Consider the following 22,350-nt stretch of genomic DNA (forward strand, 5'->3'; position numbering starts at 1 on the left):
GGTCCAAAAAAAATCATATGCCTTCCTGCTCGTTTTTCCATAAACTTGAATTGAAAAGATCGAGCGCAAAATCTTTTTTGATAAACACTACAATAATTTATGGACCTATGAACGGTACGGATAGGAAAATACGGACTGTCAATCATAGAAATGGCCTATAAAACATCAAATACAGTTAAAATCAATCTAAATGTTCATATAAACCCACTAAGAAGGCTATATTATTCTTCAAATGTCTAAAAATCAATTTTATTGTACAAAAACTTTGATAATTAAAAAAATTCACAGGGGCCATAATGCGAAACTAAAATTCTAACTGTGTATTGCTACCTTAGATGGAGTGTTGTCTCTCATTGACATTCATACTGTATCTTTTGAGCTCTATATAAACCTAAATAAAGACAACAGTAGTTTACCGCTGTTCAAAACTCATACCTCGATTAAGAAAAAAACAAATTTGGGTTACAAACTAAAACTGAGGGTAACGCATCAAATATAAGAGAAGAACCATGACACATCAGAAAAACAACATTTAAAATGTATCACACACAGAAACGAAATATAATATATCCATAGTCATTTTCTTATATTCAATATAGTGACGCTCAGATGACAAAAGTTCAAAAAAAAACTTTTGTTATTAAGCGTTATAAGATAATTTCAATACCTTAATAATCATAATGAGAGAACATTTTTCCAGACTATCAGCCTAACCAATAAAGTATTTATGATGTACGTGGTTCAGATTCAAACTCTACAATATTGAGAAAGAAAACGGGCAATGTGTTACAAATAACAACAGCAATGAGTATTGGCTTGATCAACGCAGTGATATTGGCTTAGTTGTCATATTTTCTGTTGAAAATAAGAACAAAGCTACGATATAGTTAGGAATATTAACCCCAATTATCAAAATACAAACAGAGAGCATATTTAATTGTGATCGAAACTTTGTAAAGAACACACTCTTGTATTGTTTCATAAATAATCATAGTAGTGTTTGTACACGCTAAGTCGTCAAGAAATACAAAACGTCATTAAATACTATAACTGTTAATTTAATATAAATGAAAGTGAAAGTCAATGCTACTCGGTTTTCTAAATTTTTCTATTATATATATTTTCATTTCATACATACGCTTCTTTAAAAAATACGAGAAGTATGTTCTTGAACTTACACCTACATGATTTTTATCTGGTGATCGAATAAGTGATTGCTACAAGTAGGTTTAGTTTGTTTGCATTTGTCACGTGATTTCAACAAATTCAAAGAATCTTTATTTCTATAAATCTAGATCTTTCTCTTTCAGAACAAACAGTGTCATAATATCTATCTAGGTATCCAACAAAATCTTTTATGACTAAATCATTTCTTTTCTTATATTGGTATACTATGCAACAATCAATAGAAAGGTACAATAAATTAATGTGTGACACTTTTCAAAACTTTTTGGTTAATAAAATCACGGTGTTTAAAATCATGTACATTTGTATTCTATTAATGTTTAAATCGTCTATATCATTGATAAGTATTTTAATTTTGGTTTTCTCAAATACAGTTTTGTAATACCTATAAATTGAACTGAAATGCATTTAATTCTGTTACATCTTATCTGTTTATGTAATGTGGTGTTTAATGTTTATAGTGTAAACGTTGAAAGCCTTTTGTTGACAGACTTACTAGAGAACAGTGATTATGATAAATATATGAGAAAGCCAACTTTGAATAAAAGTGAACCAATACAGGTAGAGATTGAAATTGCGCTGTATACAGTTCATTCATTAGACATGAAGAACCAAATCATGACAACATCTCTTGGTATAAAGATGTCATGGACAGATGCATTTTTGACGTGGAATAAAAGTTTGTATGGAGAAATAGATAAAATATCAGCTCCAATTTCAAGGATATGGCAACCTGATGTGTTTTTAACAAATTATGCAGACACATCCAATATTTTTGATGATGTTACAAAACGCGTAAATATATTCAGTAATGGACGGGTGGAACGGCATGATGATATCGAAATTAAAACGTATTGTTTTGTAAACCCAACAAGATATCCGTTTGAAACTGAGACTTGCGAATTGAATTTTGCAGCCCAACAACTTGATATCAATGAGCAGATATTACACATTAAATTGCCCGATAATTTTCTCAACTACTTTAAATCCAATGGTGAGTGGCTGATAAGTAAACCTGACAAAATACGGAGTTATATGACAACAATAGAAAATTCTAGTGGCAGAAACTTTTCTGGAGTGGTCTTACAAATAGAAATGGAGCGCAGACAAACCTATTATGTATGGAAATTTCTTGTTCCAACTATTACAATAACATTGATAAATATTGTAACTTTTTTCATACCAGTAACTAGCGGAGCTAAAGTACCATTATCAACTTTCGTTTTATTTGTTTTAATAGGTATTATTGAAATATTTAACGAGTCTTTGCCAACCAGTTCTGACAAAATTTCTTATTTTGGTAGTTTATTGTGGTGTTTACTAGCAATAAGTGGGCTCGTTCTGATAGTGAATGTTATCATTACGGTAATATTCAAATGTGGTACATGTGAACGATTATGTGCAATATGGAATTGTGAGAAGAATGGAAACAATACGAATGAAGAGGGGGATACAACCGAGACTCAAGAAACTATTCGTTCCGCGGATGATTGTTCAACAAGTTCATGTGCAAAGAAAGGGAAAAAACGCACAAAACGAAATTATGAACCACTGCAAGAAAGTCCAGCCAAAGAGGGTATGTTTGTTCATTTTCAATTTTAAATAGCTTTTAATTAATTATTAAAGGTACCAGAATTATAATTTAGAACGCCAGACGCGAGTTTCGTCTACATAAGACTCATTAGTCACGCTCAGATCAAAACAGTTGTAAATCCAAACAAGTACACAGTTGAAGAGCATGAGGACCCCAAAATTCCAAAAACCTTTGTGATAAGATATATCACTAATATATTGCAAGCTTTTACAAATTTACTATACTAGTCCAGTCTAAAAGCTATGATGATTAAATCGTAACAACTGTTTTTTTTTTATTCCTTCCGATAACACTTCAAAATTGTTCTAGTTATGCTAGATGTAATTGTGTAGGTAGACATAACCACATACTCTTGAAACAATCATCAATTTCACCTTTGACATATTTGGCATAACTTTTTGGAATTTTTGATCCTCAATGCTCTTCATCTTTTTACTTGTTTGGCTTTATAAATATTCTGTTATGAGTGTCACTGATGAGTCTTATATAGACGAAACGCGCGTACCAAATTATAATCCTGGTACCTTTGACAACTATTTACAATTACAAAAAACTTATTGACTACATTTGAATACCATGTTTGATCATCCAGATATTTAGATAGTACACTGCTCTTTGCATAAGATATGTTGAATTCAATTGCGCAAAATACGTTTGTTTCATCTGTATTTACGATATTATCAAACTTTTATCATACATTGAAGAGTTAAGTGATTCGCTGAAAGGTTTATTATTCCAATACTCATTAATTACCAAGTGGTCTGAGAAGTTGATTCATAACAATCACTCCCCTTTCTGCACTGACTTTTTTCTGCAAACCCCACTTTGACTTCGATTTATACAACTCTTATCTTAATTGACCTTAATCGCCAGTTTTCCTGCTACATGTCAATGGATCTCTTGTAGTGATTCAGCTGCCTCTACTGATAACAAGTGCCCATCATGGATAGCACTCACACAAAATTCATTCAATCGAATTATATGTATTAAACTATCAAGACTTTTATTAAGCTGTGATCTTCTTTAACCCCTTCTTTGCTAGCCAATGGTTACGATTTCCACCCCCTCCTTTTAACCATTGATGGATTGAGATGGAATTACGTAAACACAGCCTAATGCTTTCATTGAATGCAGTCGAAACTGGATGCGTCAAATCAAAAAGCAGATAAACCATGATCACGTGTAAATGTAGAAAATGTAGGTAAACATTTATCAAATGTTGATTGTGCAACAAGTATTTATACTCCACAATAAACGACGTTATTTAGTGACAATTTTAATGTCTTAATCAACTAATAGAATCCTGCGATTGTTTTCGAACACATGTTGAAATATCAGCATATATTTTCGTATCCTGCTTCACAAAGTTTGTAGACTCGAGACGCTACCTTGTTTGTACCTAAAACTGAAGAGAGTTCAAGTGCTTTCATTGATCAAAAATACTGTATTTGGAATGGACGTTACTCTATTAACTGATAGATGGCGCAACATTGATCACAAATGTTGGCTTAATCTGCCAAGGGTGGAGAAGAGGGTAGTGGATCGTAACACTTGGCTACTGAAGATACGTAAACACAAAGATAAGATTAATTTTATGGAAAAGTAAGTGTACTCACACACGATTTTAAAGGTGAAAAGAGAAAAATGTAAAATAATCCTGGTACCTTTGATAACTATTTACACCACTGGGTCGATGCCACTGCTGGTGGACGTTTCGTCCCCGAGGGTATCACCAGCCCAGTAGTCAACACTTCGGTGTTGACATGAATATCAATAATGTGGTCATTTTTATAAATTTCCTGTATATAAAACTATATAAACTTTTTGAAAAACTAAGGATTTTCTTATCCCAGGCATAGATTACCTTAGCCGTATTTGGCACAACTTTTTGGAATTTTGGATCCTCAATGCTCTTCAACATTGTACTTGTTTGGGTTTATAAATATTTTTGATTTGAGCGTCACTGATGAGTCTTATGTAGACGAAACGCGCGTCTGGCGTACTAAATTATAATCCTGGTACCTTTGATAACTATTTACACCACTGGGTCGATGCCACTGCTGGTGGACGTTTCGTCCCCGAGGGTATCACCAGCCCAGTAGTCAACACTTCGGTGTTGACATGAATATCAATAATGTGGTCATTTTTATAAATTTCCTGTATATAAAACTATATAAACTTTTTGAAAAACTAAGGATTTTCTTATCCCAGGCATAGATTACCTTAGCTGTATTTGGCACAACTTTTTGGAATTTTGGATCCTCAATGCTCTTCAACATTGTACTTGTTTGGGTTTATAAATATTTTTGATTTGAGCGTCACTGATGAGTCTTATGTAGACGAAACGCGCGTCTGGCGTACTAAATTATAATCCTGGTACCTTTGATAACTATTTACACCACTGGGTCGATGCCACTGCTGGTGGACGTTTCGTCCCCGAGGGTATCACCAGCCCAGTAGTCAACACTTCGGTGTTGACATGAATATCAATAATGTGGTCATTTTTATAAATTTCCTGTATATAAAACTATATAAACTTTTTGAAAAACTAAGGATTTTCTTATCCCAGGCATAGATTACCTTAGCCGTATTTGGCACAACTTTTTGGAATTTTGGATCCTCAATGCTCTTCAACATTGTACTTGTTTGGGTTTATAAATATTTTTGATTTGAGCGTCACTGATGAGTCTTATGTAGACGAAACGCGCGTCTGGCGTACTAAATTATAATCCTGGTACCTTTGATAACTATTTACACCACTGGGTCGATGCCACTGCTGGTGGACGTTTCGTCCCCGAGGGTATCACCAGCCCAGTAGTCAACACTTCGGTGTTGACATGAATATCAATAATGTGGTCATTTTTATAAATTTCCTGTATATAAAACTATATAAACTTTTTGAAAAACTAAGGATTTTCGTATCCCAGGCATAGATTACCTTAGCCGTATTTGGCACAACTTTTTGGAATTTTGGATCCTCAATGCTCTTCAACATTGTACTTGTTTGGGTTTATAAATATTTTTGATTTGAGCGTCACTGATGAGTCTTATGTAGACGAAACGCGCGTCTGGCGTACTAAATTATAATCCTGGTACCTTTGATAACTATTTACACCACTGGGTCGATGCCACTGCTGGTGGACGTTTCGTCCCCGAGGGTATCACCAGCCCAGTAGTCAACACTTCGGTGTTGACATGAATATCAATAATGTGGTCATTTTTATAAATTTCCTGTATATAAAACTATATAAACTTTTTGAAAAACTAAGGATTTTCTTATCCCAGGCATAGATTACCTTAGCCGTATTTGGCACAACTTTTTGGAATTTTGGATCCTCAATGCTCTTCAAAATTGTACTTGTTTGGGTTTATAAATATTTTTGATTTGAGCGTCACTGATGAGTCTTATGTAGACGAAACGCGCGTCTGGCGTACTAAATTATAATCCTGGTACCTTTGATAACTATTTACACCACTGGGTCGATGCCACTGCTGGTGGACGTTTCGTCCCCGAGGGTATCACCAGCCCAGTAGTCAACACTTCGGTGTTGACATGAATATCAATAATGTGGTCATTTTTATAAATTTCCTGTATATAAAACTATATAAACTTTTTGAAAAACTAAGGATTTTCTTATCCCAGGCATAGATTACCTTAGCCGTATTTGGCACAACTTTTTGGAATTTTGGATCCTCAATGCTCTTCAACATTGTACTTGTTTGGGTTTATAAATATTTTTGATTTGAGCGTCACTGATGAGTCTTATGTAGACGAAACGCGCGTCTGGCGTACTAAATTATAATCCTGGTACCTTTGATAACTATTTACACCACTGGGTCGATGCCACTGCTGGTGGACGTTTCGTCCCCGAGGGTATCACCAGCCCAGTAGTCAACACTTCGGTGTTGACATGAATATCAATAATGTGGTCATTTTTATAAATTTCCTGTATATAAAACTATATAAACTTTTTGAAAAACTAAGGATTTTCTTATCCCAGGCATAGATTACCTTAGCCGTATTTGGCACAACTTTTTGGAATTTTGGATCCTCAATGCTCTTCAACATTGTACTTGTTTGGGTTTATAAATATTTTTGATTTGAGCGTCACTGATGAGTCTTATGTAGACGAAACGCGCGTCTGGCGTACTAAATTATAATCCTGGTACCTTTGATAACTATTTACACCACTGGGTCGATGCCACTGCTGGTGGACGTTTCGTCCCCGAGGGTATCACCAGCCCAGTAGTCAACACTTCGGTGTTGACATGAATATCAATAATGTGGTCATTTTTATAAATTTCCTGTATATAAAACTATATAAACTTTTTGAAAAACTAAGGATTTTCTTATCCCAGGCATAGATTACCTTAGCCGTATTTGGCACAACTTTTTGGAATTTTGGATCCTCAATGCTCTTCAAAATTGTACTTGTTTGGGTTTATAAATATTTTTGATTTGAGCGTCACTGATGAGTCTTATGTAGACGAAACGCGCGTCTGGCGTACTAAATTATAATCCTGGTACCTTTGATAACTATTTACACCACTGGGTCGATGCCACTGCTGGTGGACGTTTCGTCCCCGAGGGTATCACCAGCCCAGTAGTCAACACTTCGGTGTTGACATGAATATCAATAATGTGGTCATTTTTATAAATTTCCTGTATATAAAACTATATAAACTTTTTGAAAAACTAAGGATTTTCTTATCCCAGGCATAGATTACCTTAGTCGTATTTGGCACAACTTTTTGGAATTTTGGATCCTCAATGCTCTTCAACATTGTACTTGTTTGGGTTTATAGATATTTTGATTTGAGCGTCACTGATGAGTCTTATGTAGACGAAACGCGCGTCTGGCGTACTAAATTATAATCCTGGTACCTTTGATAACTATTTACACCACTGGGTCGATGCCACTGCTGGTGGACGTTTCGTCCCCGAGGGTATCACCAGCCCAGTAGTCAACACTTCGGTGTTGACATGAATATCAATAATGTGGTCATTTTTATAAATTTCCTGTATATAAAACTATATAAACTTTTTGAAAAACTAAGGATTTTCTTATCCCAGGCATAGATTACCTTAGCCGTATTTGGCACAACTTTTTTGAATTTTGGATCCTCAATGCTCTTCAACATTGTACTTGTTTGGGTTTATAAATATTTTTGATTTGAGCGTCACTGATGAGTCTTATGTAGACGAAACGCGCGTCTGGCGTACTAAATTATAATCCTGGTACCTTTGATAACTATTTACACCACTGGGTCGATGCCACTGCTGGTGGACGTTTCGTCCCCGAGGGTATCACCAGCCCAGTAGTCAACACTTCGGTGTTGACATGAATATCAATAATGTGGTCATTTTTATAAATTTCCTGTATATAAAACTATATAAACTTTTTGAAAAACTAAGGATTTTCTTATCCCAGGCATAGATTACCTTAGCCGTATTTGGCACAACTTTTTGGAATTTTGGATCCTCAATGCTCTTCAAAATTGTACTTGTTTGGGTTTATAAATATTTTTGATTTGAGCGTCACTGATGAGTCTTATGTAGACGAAACGCGCGTCTGGCGTACTAAATTATAATCCTGGTACCTTTGATAACTATTTACACCACTGGGTCGATGCCACTGCTGGTGGACGTTTCGTCCCCGAGGGTATCACCAGCCCAGTAGTCAACACTTCGGTGTTGACATGAATATCAATAATGTGGTCATTTTTATAAATTTCCTGTATATAAAACTATATAAACTTTTTGAAAAACTAAGGATTTTCTTATCCCAGGCATAGATTACCTTAGTCGTATTTGGCACAACTTTTTGGAATTTTGGATCCTCAATGCTCTTCAACATTGTACTTGTTTGGGTTTATAGATATTTTTGATTTGAGCGTCACTGATGAGTCTTATGTAGACGAAACGCGCGTCTGGCGTACTAAATTATAATCCTGGTACCTTTGATAACTATTTACACCACTGGGTCGATGCCACTGCTGGTGGACGTTTCGTCCCCGAGGGTATCACCAGCCCAGTAGTCAACACTTCGGTGTTGACATGAATATCAATAATGTGGTCATTTTTATAAATTTCCTGTATATAAAACTATATAAACTTTTTGAAAAACTAAGGATTTTCTTATCCCAGGCATAGATTACCTTAGCCGTATTTGGCACAACTTTTTGGAATTTTGGATCCTCAATGCTCTTCAACATTGTACTTGTTTGGGTTTATAAATATTTTTGATTTGAGCGTCACTGATGAGTCTTATGTAGACGAAACGCGCGTCTGGCGTACTAAATTATAATCCTGGTACCTTTGATAACTATTTACACCACTGGGTCGATGCCACTGCTGGTGGACGTTTCGTCCCCGAGGGTATCACCAGCCCAGTAGTCAACACTTCGGTGTTGACATGAATATCAATAATGTGGTCATTTTTATAAATTTCCTGTATATAAAACTATATAAACTTTTTGAAAAACTAAGGATTTTCTTATCCCAGGCATAGATTACCTTAGCCGTATTTGGCACAACTTTTTGGAATTTTGGATCCTCAATGCTCTTCAAAATTGTACTTGTTTGGGTTTATAAATATTTTTGATTTGAGCGTCACTGATGAGTCTTATGTAGACGAAACGCGCGTCTGGCGTACTAAATTATAATCCTGGTACCTTTGATAACTATTTACACCACTGGGTCGATGCCACTGCTGGTGGACGTTTCGTCCCCGAGGGTATCACCAGCCCAGTAGTCAACACTTCGGTGTTGACATGAATATCAATAATGTGGTCATTTTTATAAATTTCCTGTATATAAAACTATATAAACTTTTTGAAAAACTAAGGATTTTCTTATCCCAGGCATAGATTACCTTAGTCGTATTTGGCACAACTTTTTGGAATTTTGGATCCTCAATGCTCTTCAACATTGTACTTGTTTGGGTTTATAGATATTTTGATTTGAGCGTCACTGATGAGTCTTATGTAGACGAAACGCGCGTCTGGCGTACTAAATTATAATCCTGGTACCTTTGATAACTATTTACACCACTGGGTCGATGCCACTGCTGGTGGACGTTTCGTCCCCGAGGGTATCACCAGCCCAGTAGTCAACACTTCGGTGTTGACATGAATATCAATAATGTGGTCATTTTTATAAATTTCCTGTATATAAAACTATATAAACTTTTTGAAAAACTAAGGATTTTCTTATCCCAGGCATAGATTACCTTAGCCGTATTTGGCACAACTTTTTTGAATTTTGGATCCTCAATGCTCTTCAACATTGTACTTGTTTGGGTTTATAAATATTTTTGATTTGAGCGTCACTGATGAGTCTTATGTAGACGAAACGCGCGTCTGGCGTACTAAATTATAATCCTGGTACCTTTGATAACTATTTACACCACTGGGTCGATGCCACTGCTGGTGGACGTTTCGTCCCCGAGGGTATCACCAGCCCAGTAGTCAACACTTCGGTGTTGACATGAATATCAATAATGTGGTCATTTTTATAAATTTCCTGTATATAAAACTATATAAACTTTTTGAAAAACTAAGGATTTTCTTATCCCAGGCATAGATTACCTTAGCCGTATTTGGCACAACTTTTTGGAATTTTGGATCCTCAATGCTCTTCAAAATTGTACTTGTTTGGGTTTATAAATATTTTTGATTTGAGCGTCACTGATGAGTCTTATGTAGACGAAACGCGCGTCTGGCGTACTAAATTATAATCCTGGTACCTTTGATAACTATTTACACCACTGGGTCGATGCCACTGCTGGTGGACGTTTCGTCCCCGAGGGTATCACCAGCCCAGTAGTCAACACTTCGGTGTTGACATGAATATCAATAATGTGGTCATTTTTATAAATTTCCTGTATATAAAACTATATAAACTTTTTGAAAAACTAAGGATTTTCTTATCCCAGGCATAGATTACCTTAGTCGTATTTGGCACAACTTTTTGGAATTTTGGATCCTCAATGCTCTTCAACATTGTACTTGTTTGGGTTTATAGATATTTTTGATTTGAGCGTCACTGATGAGTCTTATGTAGACGAAACGCGCGTCTGGCGTACTAAATTATAATCCTGGTACCTTTGATAACTATTTACACCACTGGGTCGATGCCACTGCTGGTGGACGTTTCGTCCCCGAGGGTATCACCAGCCCAGTAGTCAACACTTCGGTGTTGACATGAATATCAATAATGTGGTCATTTTTATAAATTTCCTGTATATAAAACTATATAAACTTTTTGAAAAACTAAGGATTTTCTTATCCCAGGCATAGATTACCTTAGTCGTATTTGGCACAACTTTTTGGAATTTTGGATCCTCAATGCTCTTCAACATTGTACTTGTTTGGGTTTATAGATATTTTTGATTTGAGCGTCACTGATGAGTCTTATGTAGACGAAACGCGCGTCTGGCGTACTAAATTATAATCCTGGTACCTTTGATAACTATTTACACCACTGGGTCGATGCCACTGCTGGTGGACGTTTCGTCCCCGAGGGTATCACCAGCCCAGTAGTCAACACTTCGGTGTTGACATGAATATCAATAATGTGGTCATTTTTATAAATTTCCTGTATATAAAACTATATAAACTTTTTGAAAAACTAAGGATTTTCTTATCCCAGGCATAGATTACCTTAGCCGTATTTGGCACAACTTTTTGGAATTTTGGATCCTCAATGCTCTTCAACATTGTACTTGTTTGGGTTTATAAATAATTTTGATTTGAGCGTCACTGATGAGTCTTATGTAGACGAAACGCGCGTCTGGCGTACTAAATTATAATCCTGGTACCTTTGATAACTATTTACACCACTGGGTCGATGCCACTGCTGGTGGACGTTTCGTCCCCGAGGGTATCACCAGCCCAGTAGTCAACACTTCGGTGTTGACATGAATATCAATAATGTGGTCATTTTTATAAATTTCCTGTATATAAAACTATATAAACTTTTTGAAAAACTAAGGATTTTCTTATCCCAGGCATAGATTACCTTAGCCGTATTTGGCACAACTTTTTGGAATTTTGGATCCTCAATGCTCTTCAAAATTGTACTTGTTTGGGTTTATAAATATTTTTGATTTGAGCGTCACTGATGAGTCTTATGTAGACGAAACGCGCGTCTGGCGTACTAAATTATAATCCTGGTACCTTTGATAACTATTTACACCACTGGGTCGATGCCACTGCTGGTGGACGTTTCGTCCCCGAGGGTATCACCAGCCCAGTAGTCAACACTTCGGTGTTGACATGAATATCAATAATGTGGTCATTTTTATAAATTTCCTGTATATAAAACTATATAAACTTTTTGAAAAACTAAGGATTTTCTTATCCCAGGCATAGATTACCTTAGTCGTATTTGGCACAACTTTTTGGAATTTTGGATCCTCAATGCTCTTCAACATTGTACTTGTTTGGGTTTATAGATATTTTTGATTTGAGCGTCACTGATGAGTCTTATGTAGACGAAACGCGCGTCTGGCGTACTAAATTATAATCCTGGTACCTTTGATAACTATTTACACCACTGGGTCGATGCCACTGCTGGTGGACGTTTCGTCCCCGAGGGTATCACCAGCCCAGTAGTCAACACTTCGGTGTTGACATGAATATCAATAATGTGGTCATTTTTATAAATTTCCTGTATATAAAACTATATAAACTTTTTGAAAAACTAAGGATTTTCTTATCCCAGGCATAGATTACCTTAGCCGTATTCGGCACAACTTTTTGGAATTTTGGATCCTCAATGCTCTTCAACATTGTACTTGTTTGGGTTTATAAATATTTTTGATTTGAGCGTCACTGATGAGTCTTATGTAGACGAAACGCGCGTCTGACGTACTAAATTATAATCCTGGTACCTTTGATAACTATTTACACCACTGGGTCGATGCCACTGCTGGTGGACGTTTCGTCCCCGAGGGTATCACCAGCCCAGTAGTCAACACTTCGGTGTTGACATGAATATCAATAATGTGGTCATTTTTATAAATTTCCTGTATATAAAACTATATAAACTTTTTGAAAAACTAAGGATTTTCTTATCCCAGGCATAGATTACCTTAGCCGTATTTGGCACAACTTTTTGGAATTTTGGATCCTCAATGCTCTTCAACATTGTACTTGTTTGGGTTTATAAATATTTTTGATTTGAGCGTCACTGATGAGTCTTATGTAGACAAAACGCGCGTCTGGCGTACTAAATTATAATCCTGGTACCTTTGATAACTATTTAAACTCTACAATGACATAGATGACAGTCTATGTTATCCGATGCTGCAAACTTGAGCAACTGTATTAAAAAACAAAAATTTGAATTATAAAAGTAACGATATTGAGAAAAGTCCTAATCGTGGTAAGATAAAAGGTTAAGAATCCTCTTTTTAAAAAACAAACTCATTTCGATATTGCGAGTATATAAAACTATATAAACTTTTTGAAAAACTAAGGATTTTCTTATCCCAGGCATAGATTACCTTAGCCGTATTTGGCACAACTTTTTGGAATTTTTGATCCTCAATGCTCTTCAACATTGTACTTGTTTGGGTTTATAAATATTTTTTAATTTGAGCGTCACTGATGAGTCTTATGTAGACGAAACGCGCGTCTGGCGTACTAAATTATAATCCTGGTACCTTTGATAACTATTTACACCACTAGGTCGATGCCACTGCTGGTGGACGTTTCGTCCCCGAGGGTATCACCAGCCCAGTAGTCAACACTTCGGTGTTGACATGAATATCAATAATGTGGTCATTTTTATAAATTTCCTGTATATAAAACTATATAAACTTTTTGAAAAACTAAGGATTTTCTTATCCCAGGCATAGATTACCTTAGCCGTATTTGGCACAACTTTTTGGAATTTTGGATCCTCAATGCTCTTCAACATTGTACTTGTTTGGGTTTATAAATATTTTTGATTTGAGCGTCACTGATGAGTCTTATGTAGACGAAACGCGCGTCTGGCGTACTAAATTATAATCCTGGTACCTTTGATAACTATTTACACCACTGGGTCGATGCCACTGCTGGTGGACGTTTCGTCCCCGAGGGTATCACCAGCCCAGTAGTCAACACTTCGGTGTTGACATGAATATCAATAATGTGGTCATTTTTATAAATTTCCTGTATATAAAACTATATAAACTTTTTGAAAAACTAAGGATTTTCTTATCCCAGGCATAGATTACCTTAGCCGTATTTGGCACAACTTTTTGGAATTTTGGATCCTCAATGCTCTTCAACATTGTACTTGTTTGGGTTTATAAATATTTTTGATTTGAGCGTCACTGATGAGTCTTATGTAGACAAAACGCGCGTCTGGCGTACTAAATTATAATCCTGGTACCTTTGATAACTATTTAAACTCTACAATGACATAGATGACAGTCTATGTTATCCGATGCTGAAAACTTGAGCAACTGTATTAAAAAACAAAAATTTGAATTATAAAAATAACGATATTGAGAAAAGTCCTAATCGTGGTAAGATAAAAGGTTAAGAATCCTCTTTTTAAAAAACAAACTCATTTCGATATTGCGAGTTATTATGCTTATGTCAGTAATGTAAACAATCTGGCAGTAAGTTCTAATTTCCTTTAGTCAACATTGGTGATCCTTGATAGGAGAAACACTTCAGTAGTGTAAATTTTAAATATATATCATTTCTTTCCTGATAAGATTAATAGAATATTGTTCAGCATAGCACAACCGAAATTTCATTTTTCTTGTATTTGTGTTCATCCAATGGAGTAAACTCCTCTGCAAGGCAATTGTAATCCACCCTAATTTTTTTTATCACATTTCAGAAATGTGGAAATAAACATTTGTTTTCCAAAGACGTAGGTTGATTACCAAAGAGACAACGCTCTATCAAAGTACAAATGACATTGTAGTTAACAACTGTATGTCACTGTACAGAATTGAACAATAAGAAAATTCATACTGCATAATAAGCTTTAAAAGCCTCTAAAATGTTTTGACAGTCGCTGCTTCTCTAGTGGAACCAAATTTTAAAATACAAACTTTGAGGAGCTGTTGTAACCAAAAAAGTACTATCAGAAAAAGCAACCTCGACAATTACAATCATAAAGTTATCTTCTCAATTCATTTTGACGACTCTTTTCAGACTTGGAACTCCAAAAAAACACAACAACAAATACTTATACTTCTGTTACGTTTTATTTCATTTATTTTTTTCAGATTTCTCATTTTGCAATAACTAATTTATCTTCATCAGTTTTTATTTTTCAGAAACTGATAATGAAATTAAGTATTTAAACGCGCATTATTCTTTCAATTTTGTTGGGGAACATTTTACAAAAGTACTATTTACGAAGAAAAAAGTTCAAAATTGTTTTTATTTCTGCAACCAGAATATTTAATCCGAAGAAATCTGACACAGTTTGTTGTTCAAACTCTGGATTTTATCAATCATTCACTGTCATTTACAATTTGATTTTAATATTCAGTAAAACTGTGTCATCACTTCAAAAAATATAAGGTTCTGCGAAACCAAGTGTCTCGCCTACTATATTTATCTAATAAATGTTTTCTGTCCACATATGATTAACATACAGAAAAACAAGAAATATGTTTTACAAATTGGCCTCCTATATACTAGCTTTTGATCAGAAACAAGCTTCTGTCTAAGTTTGGAAGAAATCGAGGATAGTTTAAGAAAGTTATTAAAATTTCAAAACTCTAACCGCAAAGTGAATATTTCTGGATGCTTGTTAGGGGGGGTAGAGATCCCGCTAACATGTTTAACCCCGCCACATTATCTATGTATTTGCCTGTCCCAAGTCAGGAGCCTGTAATTCAGTGGTTGTCGTTTGTTTATGTGTTACATGTTTGTTTTTCGTTCATTTATTTTACATAAATAAAGCCGTTAGTTTTCTCGTTTCAATTGTTTTACATTGTCTTATCTGGGCCTTTTATAGCTGACTGTGCGGTATGGGCTTTGCTCATTGTTGAAGGCCGTACGGTGACCTATAGTTGTTAATGGTTGTGTCATTTTTGTATTTTGTGGATAGTTGTCTCATTGGCAATCATACCACATCTTTTTTTTATATCATATATTTTAACGCTCACGAGCAAATTTTTTTTAAAGTTTCTTACATCTATCATTATGCATATTCAGTAAACATTATGCCCTTTTCTTTTTCGTTTTAAATCATTTATCAATTGGTTGTCCTAATAAAAATAGTTGTAGACGCATAGATTATTATTTCAATTCAGAGACAACAATAAGCCTCGAGCTCAGTGAGGTAAAAGTTGAGTTACAGGGAACAGAACCTCAACGTCAACCACCAAACGAACAGAGTTTGAGACCGGCCAGTGAAGGTATGTTAGCTTTAATCTTTAAAAAGCTTAGCAACGGTGGTTAAGATTCTGCTATGCTTTGTATTTAGAAATATTTTCTTTTAGTTTAAATTAAATTTTCATCATTGGTATATTTTAAATGTTTGGTGTCTCCGGCTTTGATACAGAAATTCTCAAAAAGCTGTCTTATATTTTGAAGAAAGGTCCTAACTTTTGTAATTAGTTATCAAACGTACCAGGATTATAATTTTATACGCCAGACGCGCGTTTCGTCTACATAAGACTCATCAGTGACGCTCAGATCAAAATAGTGAAAAGCCAAACAAATACAAAGTTGAAGAGCATTGAGGACCCAAAATTCCAAAAAGTTGGGCCAAATACGGCTAAGGTAATCTATGCCTGGGGTAAGAAAATCCTTAGTTTTTCGAATAATTCAAAGTTTTGTAAACAGAAAATTTATAAAAATTACCATATAATTGATATTCATGTCAACACCGAAGTGCTGACTACTGGGCTGGTGATACCCTCGGGGACGAAACGTCCACCAGCAGTGGCATCGACCAAGTGGTGTAAATAGTTATCAAACGTACCAGGATTATAATTTTATACGCCAGACGCGCGTTTCGTCTACATAAGACTCATCAGTGACGCTCAGATCAAAATAGTGAAAAGCCAAACATATACAAAGTTGAAGAGCATTGAGGACCCAAAATTCCAAAAAGTTGTGCCAAATACGGCTAAGGTAATCTACTCCTGGGGTAAGAGAGAGAACAATAATTTGACGTCGGTAATTTGTTTAACTGAATACTAATAATCCAGTGATGTTAAAACAAAATAATAGCTTTGGGGGCAAAAGGGGGGTGCCACGGGGTTACCTGAGTGTTATTCTGTATTTAGATAATTTTGTTTTCTCTAAAAAAAAGTTCATCGGAAAATACCCAGAACTTGTTGATAAATATTCCGTATCAACTTCACAATTAATACAAGATGGTCTTGAAGTATAGATTTTGCGTACTGGCGTTGGTTATCATCTTAATAACGTGTTATAGTATTCTTTTATTTGTCTTTATTAATATTACTTGTACTGTTAAGGTCAAGTTACAGTAAATGGGCTATGTCACAGATTTCAGTAAAATTTGGCATACAACTCTGGCTCGATGAACTTCAACTGAAAATCGAAAAAATATTGCATTTATCTCAATTATCATTTGAAATATTACTGATTGAATTCTTACAAAATGGGTGAACATTTGTATAGAAAGCACATAAAATCGGGGAAAACCTTTCTAAAATTTGTCTTAAAATCGCCAAATCTCTAATTTTACTCAATATATTTTTCTTTAAAAACTATATGTTGTTGATACATAAATTTCCGTTATAATGATGCAAAATAAAGATAGGGTCACCGACTTCGTTTTTACGATACACATCATTCAAAGTTGCGTTCTTTGTAAAAAAAAATCCAACAAAACGTCGAAATAATCGTAACGTTATCGCGTTGCAGGCCGTAAAATGTTGTTTTTTTGCGTTTTTCACTACCAACAAGGTAACAAATTGATTAGTAGACAAAAAACGAAGTCAGTGACCCTATGATTATTTTATATCATTTAAACAGAAATGTATGTTTCAACAATATATAGTTTTTTGAAAAAAATCTATGGAGTAGAATTAGAGATTTGGCGATTTTAAGACAAATTTTAAAAGGTTTTTTGCCGATTCTATGTGCTTTCTATACAAATATTCACCCATATTAAAAGAAATCAATCTGCAATTTTTCAGATAATAAAAAAGATAAATGTATTATTTTTTCAATTTTTAGTTGTAGTTCAACGAGCCAAGGTTGTATGCAAATTATTAGCAAAATTTGCGACATAGCCCATTTACTGTTCCTTGACCTTAAGTCAGTTTTTTTAGATATTCTTTTGAAATGACTCTGGGGTTATGTAAAAATCATACTTTGAACGAAAAAATAATTTCATTTATCAATATAACTTTTGCTTATGGATCTTGACATGCTATGAATGACAAAACTATTTTATTCAATTATACTACTTTTTCTGTTAAGTCTGTTTTTGTGTTATACATTTGACGTGAAACTGTACTTATGTATCCCGTCATACTTGAACCACACAATTATTTTGTATATTATTGTTACTTTATGTTGAGTCTGTTTTTTGTTATATATACTTTACGTGACTCTGCATGTATGTTTGCCGTCATACTTTGAATGACAAAATTATTTTTATGTCTACCTATGCGAATTTCAAACGTGAAATTTTACACCAGTACTGAAAACCTCGGGTAGACTTTACATAGATAAATCAAGTCGTATTAGAAAAGCAAAATGAGTATGTTAAATTGAATGTATGCCTTTTTGTGTTTCTTCGTTACATTTGTTGTTTTTATAGTGATATTTAGATGATAACACAATATTGACTGCTGTACCCCTATTTTTGACATTTAACTCTTTGAGTATGTTTGTTTTGTTCATGAATCGTTGACAATGTAATGGAATTTGATGCGACTGTCATACAGGTGAGGGGTTTATCTAGCTATACAACCAGGTTAAATCCACCATTTTCTACATTAGAAAATGCCTGTATCAAGTCAGGAATATGACAGTTGTTATCCATTCGTTTGATGTGTTTGGACTTCTGATTTTGCCTTTTGGTTTTTGATTTTGGTTTTTGAATTTTCCTCGGAGTTCAGTATTTTTGTGTTTTTACTTTTTGTTAAGGTATCTTCTCTCATCCAAAAATTCAGGAAATGTGTAACTGTCCGTTTAGATAAAGCCTGATCTAAGTCTCAAGACAGATGCATATCATTTTTAGAAAAAATAATCAAATTCAAAATAATAGATCAGGCGGGTCTAACGTATGATTTTTCGAGCAGATGTATCTGTCGTCAAATTGTAAGAAAGCTCTTAAAAGACTTGTGTTTCCGTTTATTACATAACTAAGTATTGTGGCTATCATGAACAGTAGATTTAAGTATATGCATCTCCGATTGTCAATAAAGATCGTGATTTCCATTTATCTTTAACACTGAAACAGCATTAGCATAATGGGGTACAATGTTAAACATTAAAACTGTTAAAACGAGAACAAATATTGTCTTATTAGCTCACCTGGCCCGCAGGGCCAAGTGAGTGTTTCCCATTATTTGGCTTCCGTCGTCCGTCGTCGTTAACTTTTACAAAAATCTTCTCCTCTGAAACTGCTGGGCCAAATTAAACCAAACTTGGCCACAATCATCATTTGGGTATCTAGTTTAAAAAATGTGTGGTGTCAAATGCAGTTTTTGGCATATAACTCAAAAACCAAAGCATTTAGAGCAAATCTGACATGTTAAATAGTTTATCAGATCAAGACCTATCTGCCATGAAATTTTCAGGTGAATCCAACAACCCGTTCTTGGGTTGCTGCCCCTGAATTGGTTATTTTGAGATAATTTTACTATTTTTGGTTATTATCTTGAATATTATGATAGATAGAGATAAACAGTAAACAGCAATAATGTTCAGCAAAGTAAGATTTACAAATAAGTCAACATGACCAAAATGGTCAGTTGACCCCTATAGGAGTTATTGCCCTTTATAGTTATCTTTTCGCCATTTTTCGTAAATCTGAGTAATCCTTTACAAAAATCTTCTCCTCTGAAACTACTGGGCTTAATGACTCCAAAATTTGCCACAATCATCTTTGGGGTATCTAGTTTAAAAAATGTGTGGCGTGACCTAGCCAACCAACCAAGATGGCCGCCATGGCTAAAAATAGAACAAAATGGTAAAATGCAGTTTTGGCTCACAACTCAAAACCCAGAGCAATTAGAGCAAATCTGACATTGAACAAAATTGTAAATCAGGTCAAGATCGATCTGCCTTACAATTTTCAGATGAATCCTACAACTCGTTGTTGGGTTGCTACCCCTGAATTGGTAGTTTTAGGGAAATTTTGCTGTTTTTGTTTATTATCTTATCTTGAATATTATTATAGATAGAGATAAACTGTAAACAGCAATAATGTTCAGCAAAGTAAGATTTACAAATAAGTCAACATGATCAAAATGGTTAATAAAATACCAGTCTTGAGAATGAATTTCCCTCGCCTTACGGCTCGTGAAATTTAACATTCTCTCGACTGGTATTTTTCGAAAATACCCCTCCTTTACATGATATATCTGTTCACAACCCCCCCCCCCCCCCCCCATTGTCACATAGTCTTATTGGAGTCATTTTATTTATATATAATAAGCAGTAAAAATAAAAAATAAGAAAAATATCTGTTGTAATTGAATAAAATGCAGTGTAACGTCATTGCATATAAAATAAAATGAAGTGGTACGATTCCTAATGAGAAACAAACAACTAGAAATCAAATTAAAAATTGATAAGCATTGAAAATGGTCACCGTAATAATTTGCTACTTTGGGTTTGTCTTACAGAACAAAAACATTATGGGCAAATGTATATATATATTCTATATAATTGTCTTTCAGATGATAGTACGAAATTAGCAGACGACAAGAGAGGTGACAATAAAGACACAACTAAAGGGAAAAGAAGTACAAATAGAAAATATATAGGCTTATATGCAGTCGGTTTTTTAGTGATGCTCATCGCATATACAACTGCATATGCATATTTCCTCGTACAAATATTTTTCGAAAAGAAAACTGAAAATGTTGCATAAGACAGATTAAGTATCTCGGGCTTGCAAACTTTTAATCACGTTATATATTATGTGTATATTCATTGCATATTGTATATTATACTTACTCTGCAAAAATGAAACGTTTAAAAGTTCAAGGCGCAATAATGTGATCGAAATTTGGTTTAGTTTTGTTGTCATACTTTTTTAAATGTATTATCTTGATTTCGAATTGATTTAGATACAAAATGAAATTATACGTGGTTATTTGAATAAGTCAAACATACCTGGATGAATAGCTGTCTCATTGGCCTTCAAACCACTCATTTATATTTTAACATAAGTAAAGATAACTTCCAGCTTGCTGTTTCATACAGTTGTCAAACACCTGTCACTTTTCAATCTTTAAAATTGTATTAGTATTATAACCTGAACCCACCTAATATTGGCTTTGTAATGTAATTACGTACTGTTTTGCAGTTTATTTTTATTGTTTTTGCCACATATTCTCATTTCTACAAAGATTTGGACGTTACGCCTATTTTTTCAAACCATACAGCTGATTATCTTATGGATACTCTTTCATCCTGTAATAAGTAACTGTCATCACAGAAAAATCATGGCTAACACAAAATTCAACAATCTCATTATTGTTTAGGGTATTAGTATTACCAGTTGAAACAGTTATAGTACCAACGTATTTATATGTAGTGCATGCCCATATCGTCAAAACCTCAAACGTGCCATAAGACCAGTGTTTACGCACGAAACCGTGTACATTCTAAACCACGATTATCCATTCCAATTTCGATCTTACATTCATCCCAGGTCCTTTCAAACCAACTGTATGCAATGCTGCAATGGCAATGTTCTCCGACAATGACATTTTCTAATGTCTAATGTTTAGTCTGTGTGTGTGTGTGTGTGTTACATTTTAATGTTGTGTCGTTGTTCTCCTCTTATATTTAATGCGTTTCCCTCTGTTGTCCCCTGTTTTAGTTTGTTACCCCGATTTAGTTTTTTGTCCATGAAATAATGAGTTTTGATCCGCGGTATACTACTGTTGCCTTCATTTTTCATAAGTTTAAGTGACATTTCCAAAAAAATACGAAATTAAAAAAAATCCAAACTCCTCTTGGCTTATCTGGTAAATGACCGTTTTCATTTCTTTCATCTTTAGCAATTAGACAAAAATAATGCAGTGTGTATATTCTAAAAATTATTAACGGCCATTTGATTTTAGTTCTTTTTACATAAAAATTGGTTGTTTTTCATAAAATATTCAGAATTTCAGGGAAAGATACTTAAATCATGTTTGCATTTATTAAAAAATTCCAAACAGTCTTCTTTTATATTTTATATTGGAAATAATGCAACACCATTTGCAGGCATTATAATTGACTTTAGAGAACGTAATGTTGAATAACATGAGAATAATATAAAGATAAAGTAACTCAAACTTTTGTGTGTATCTATTCTTCTGTTGTACTGTAACGCTAATGACCCAGGATAGGTTGGGCATTCTCTAATATGTTTAACCCTGTCTCATTATGTATGTGTC

The 22,350-nt window shown here is 34.5% G+C and overlaps 1 protein-coding gene across 1 annotated transcript; it reads left to right on the forward strand.

Moving 5' to 3' along the window:
- Positions 1–1,817: 1,817 nt before the first annotated feature.
- LOC134697190 (ligand-gated ion channel 4-like) lies at positions 1,818–20,946 on the forward strand. Its single transcript, XM_063559282.1, has 3 exons — positions 1,818–2,761; positions 16,057–16,161; positions 20,638–20,946. Exons 1-3 carry the CDS (start codon positions 1,828–1,830, stop codon positions 20,829–20,831), a joined length of 1,233 nt encoding a protein of 410 aa, XP_063415352.1. The 5' UTR covers positions 1,818–1,827; the 3' UTR covers positions 20,832–20,946.
- The last annotated feature ends 1,404 nt before the right edge of the window (positions 20,947–22,350 follow it).

This window comes from Mytilus trossulus, chromosome 14 (genome assembly GCF_036588685.1).
Source record: "Mytilus trossulus isolate FHL-02 chromosome 14, PNRI_Mtr1.1.1.hap1, whole genome shotgun sequence".
Classification (NCBI taxonomy): domain Eukaryota; kingdom Metazoa; phylum Mollusca; class Bivalvia; order Mytilida; family Mytilidae; genus Mytilus; species Mytilus trossulus.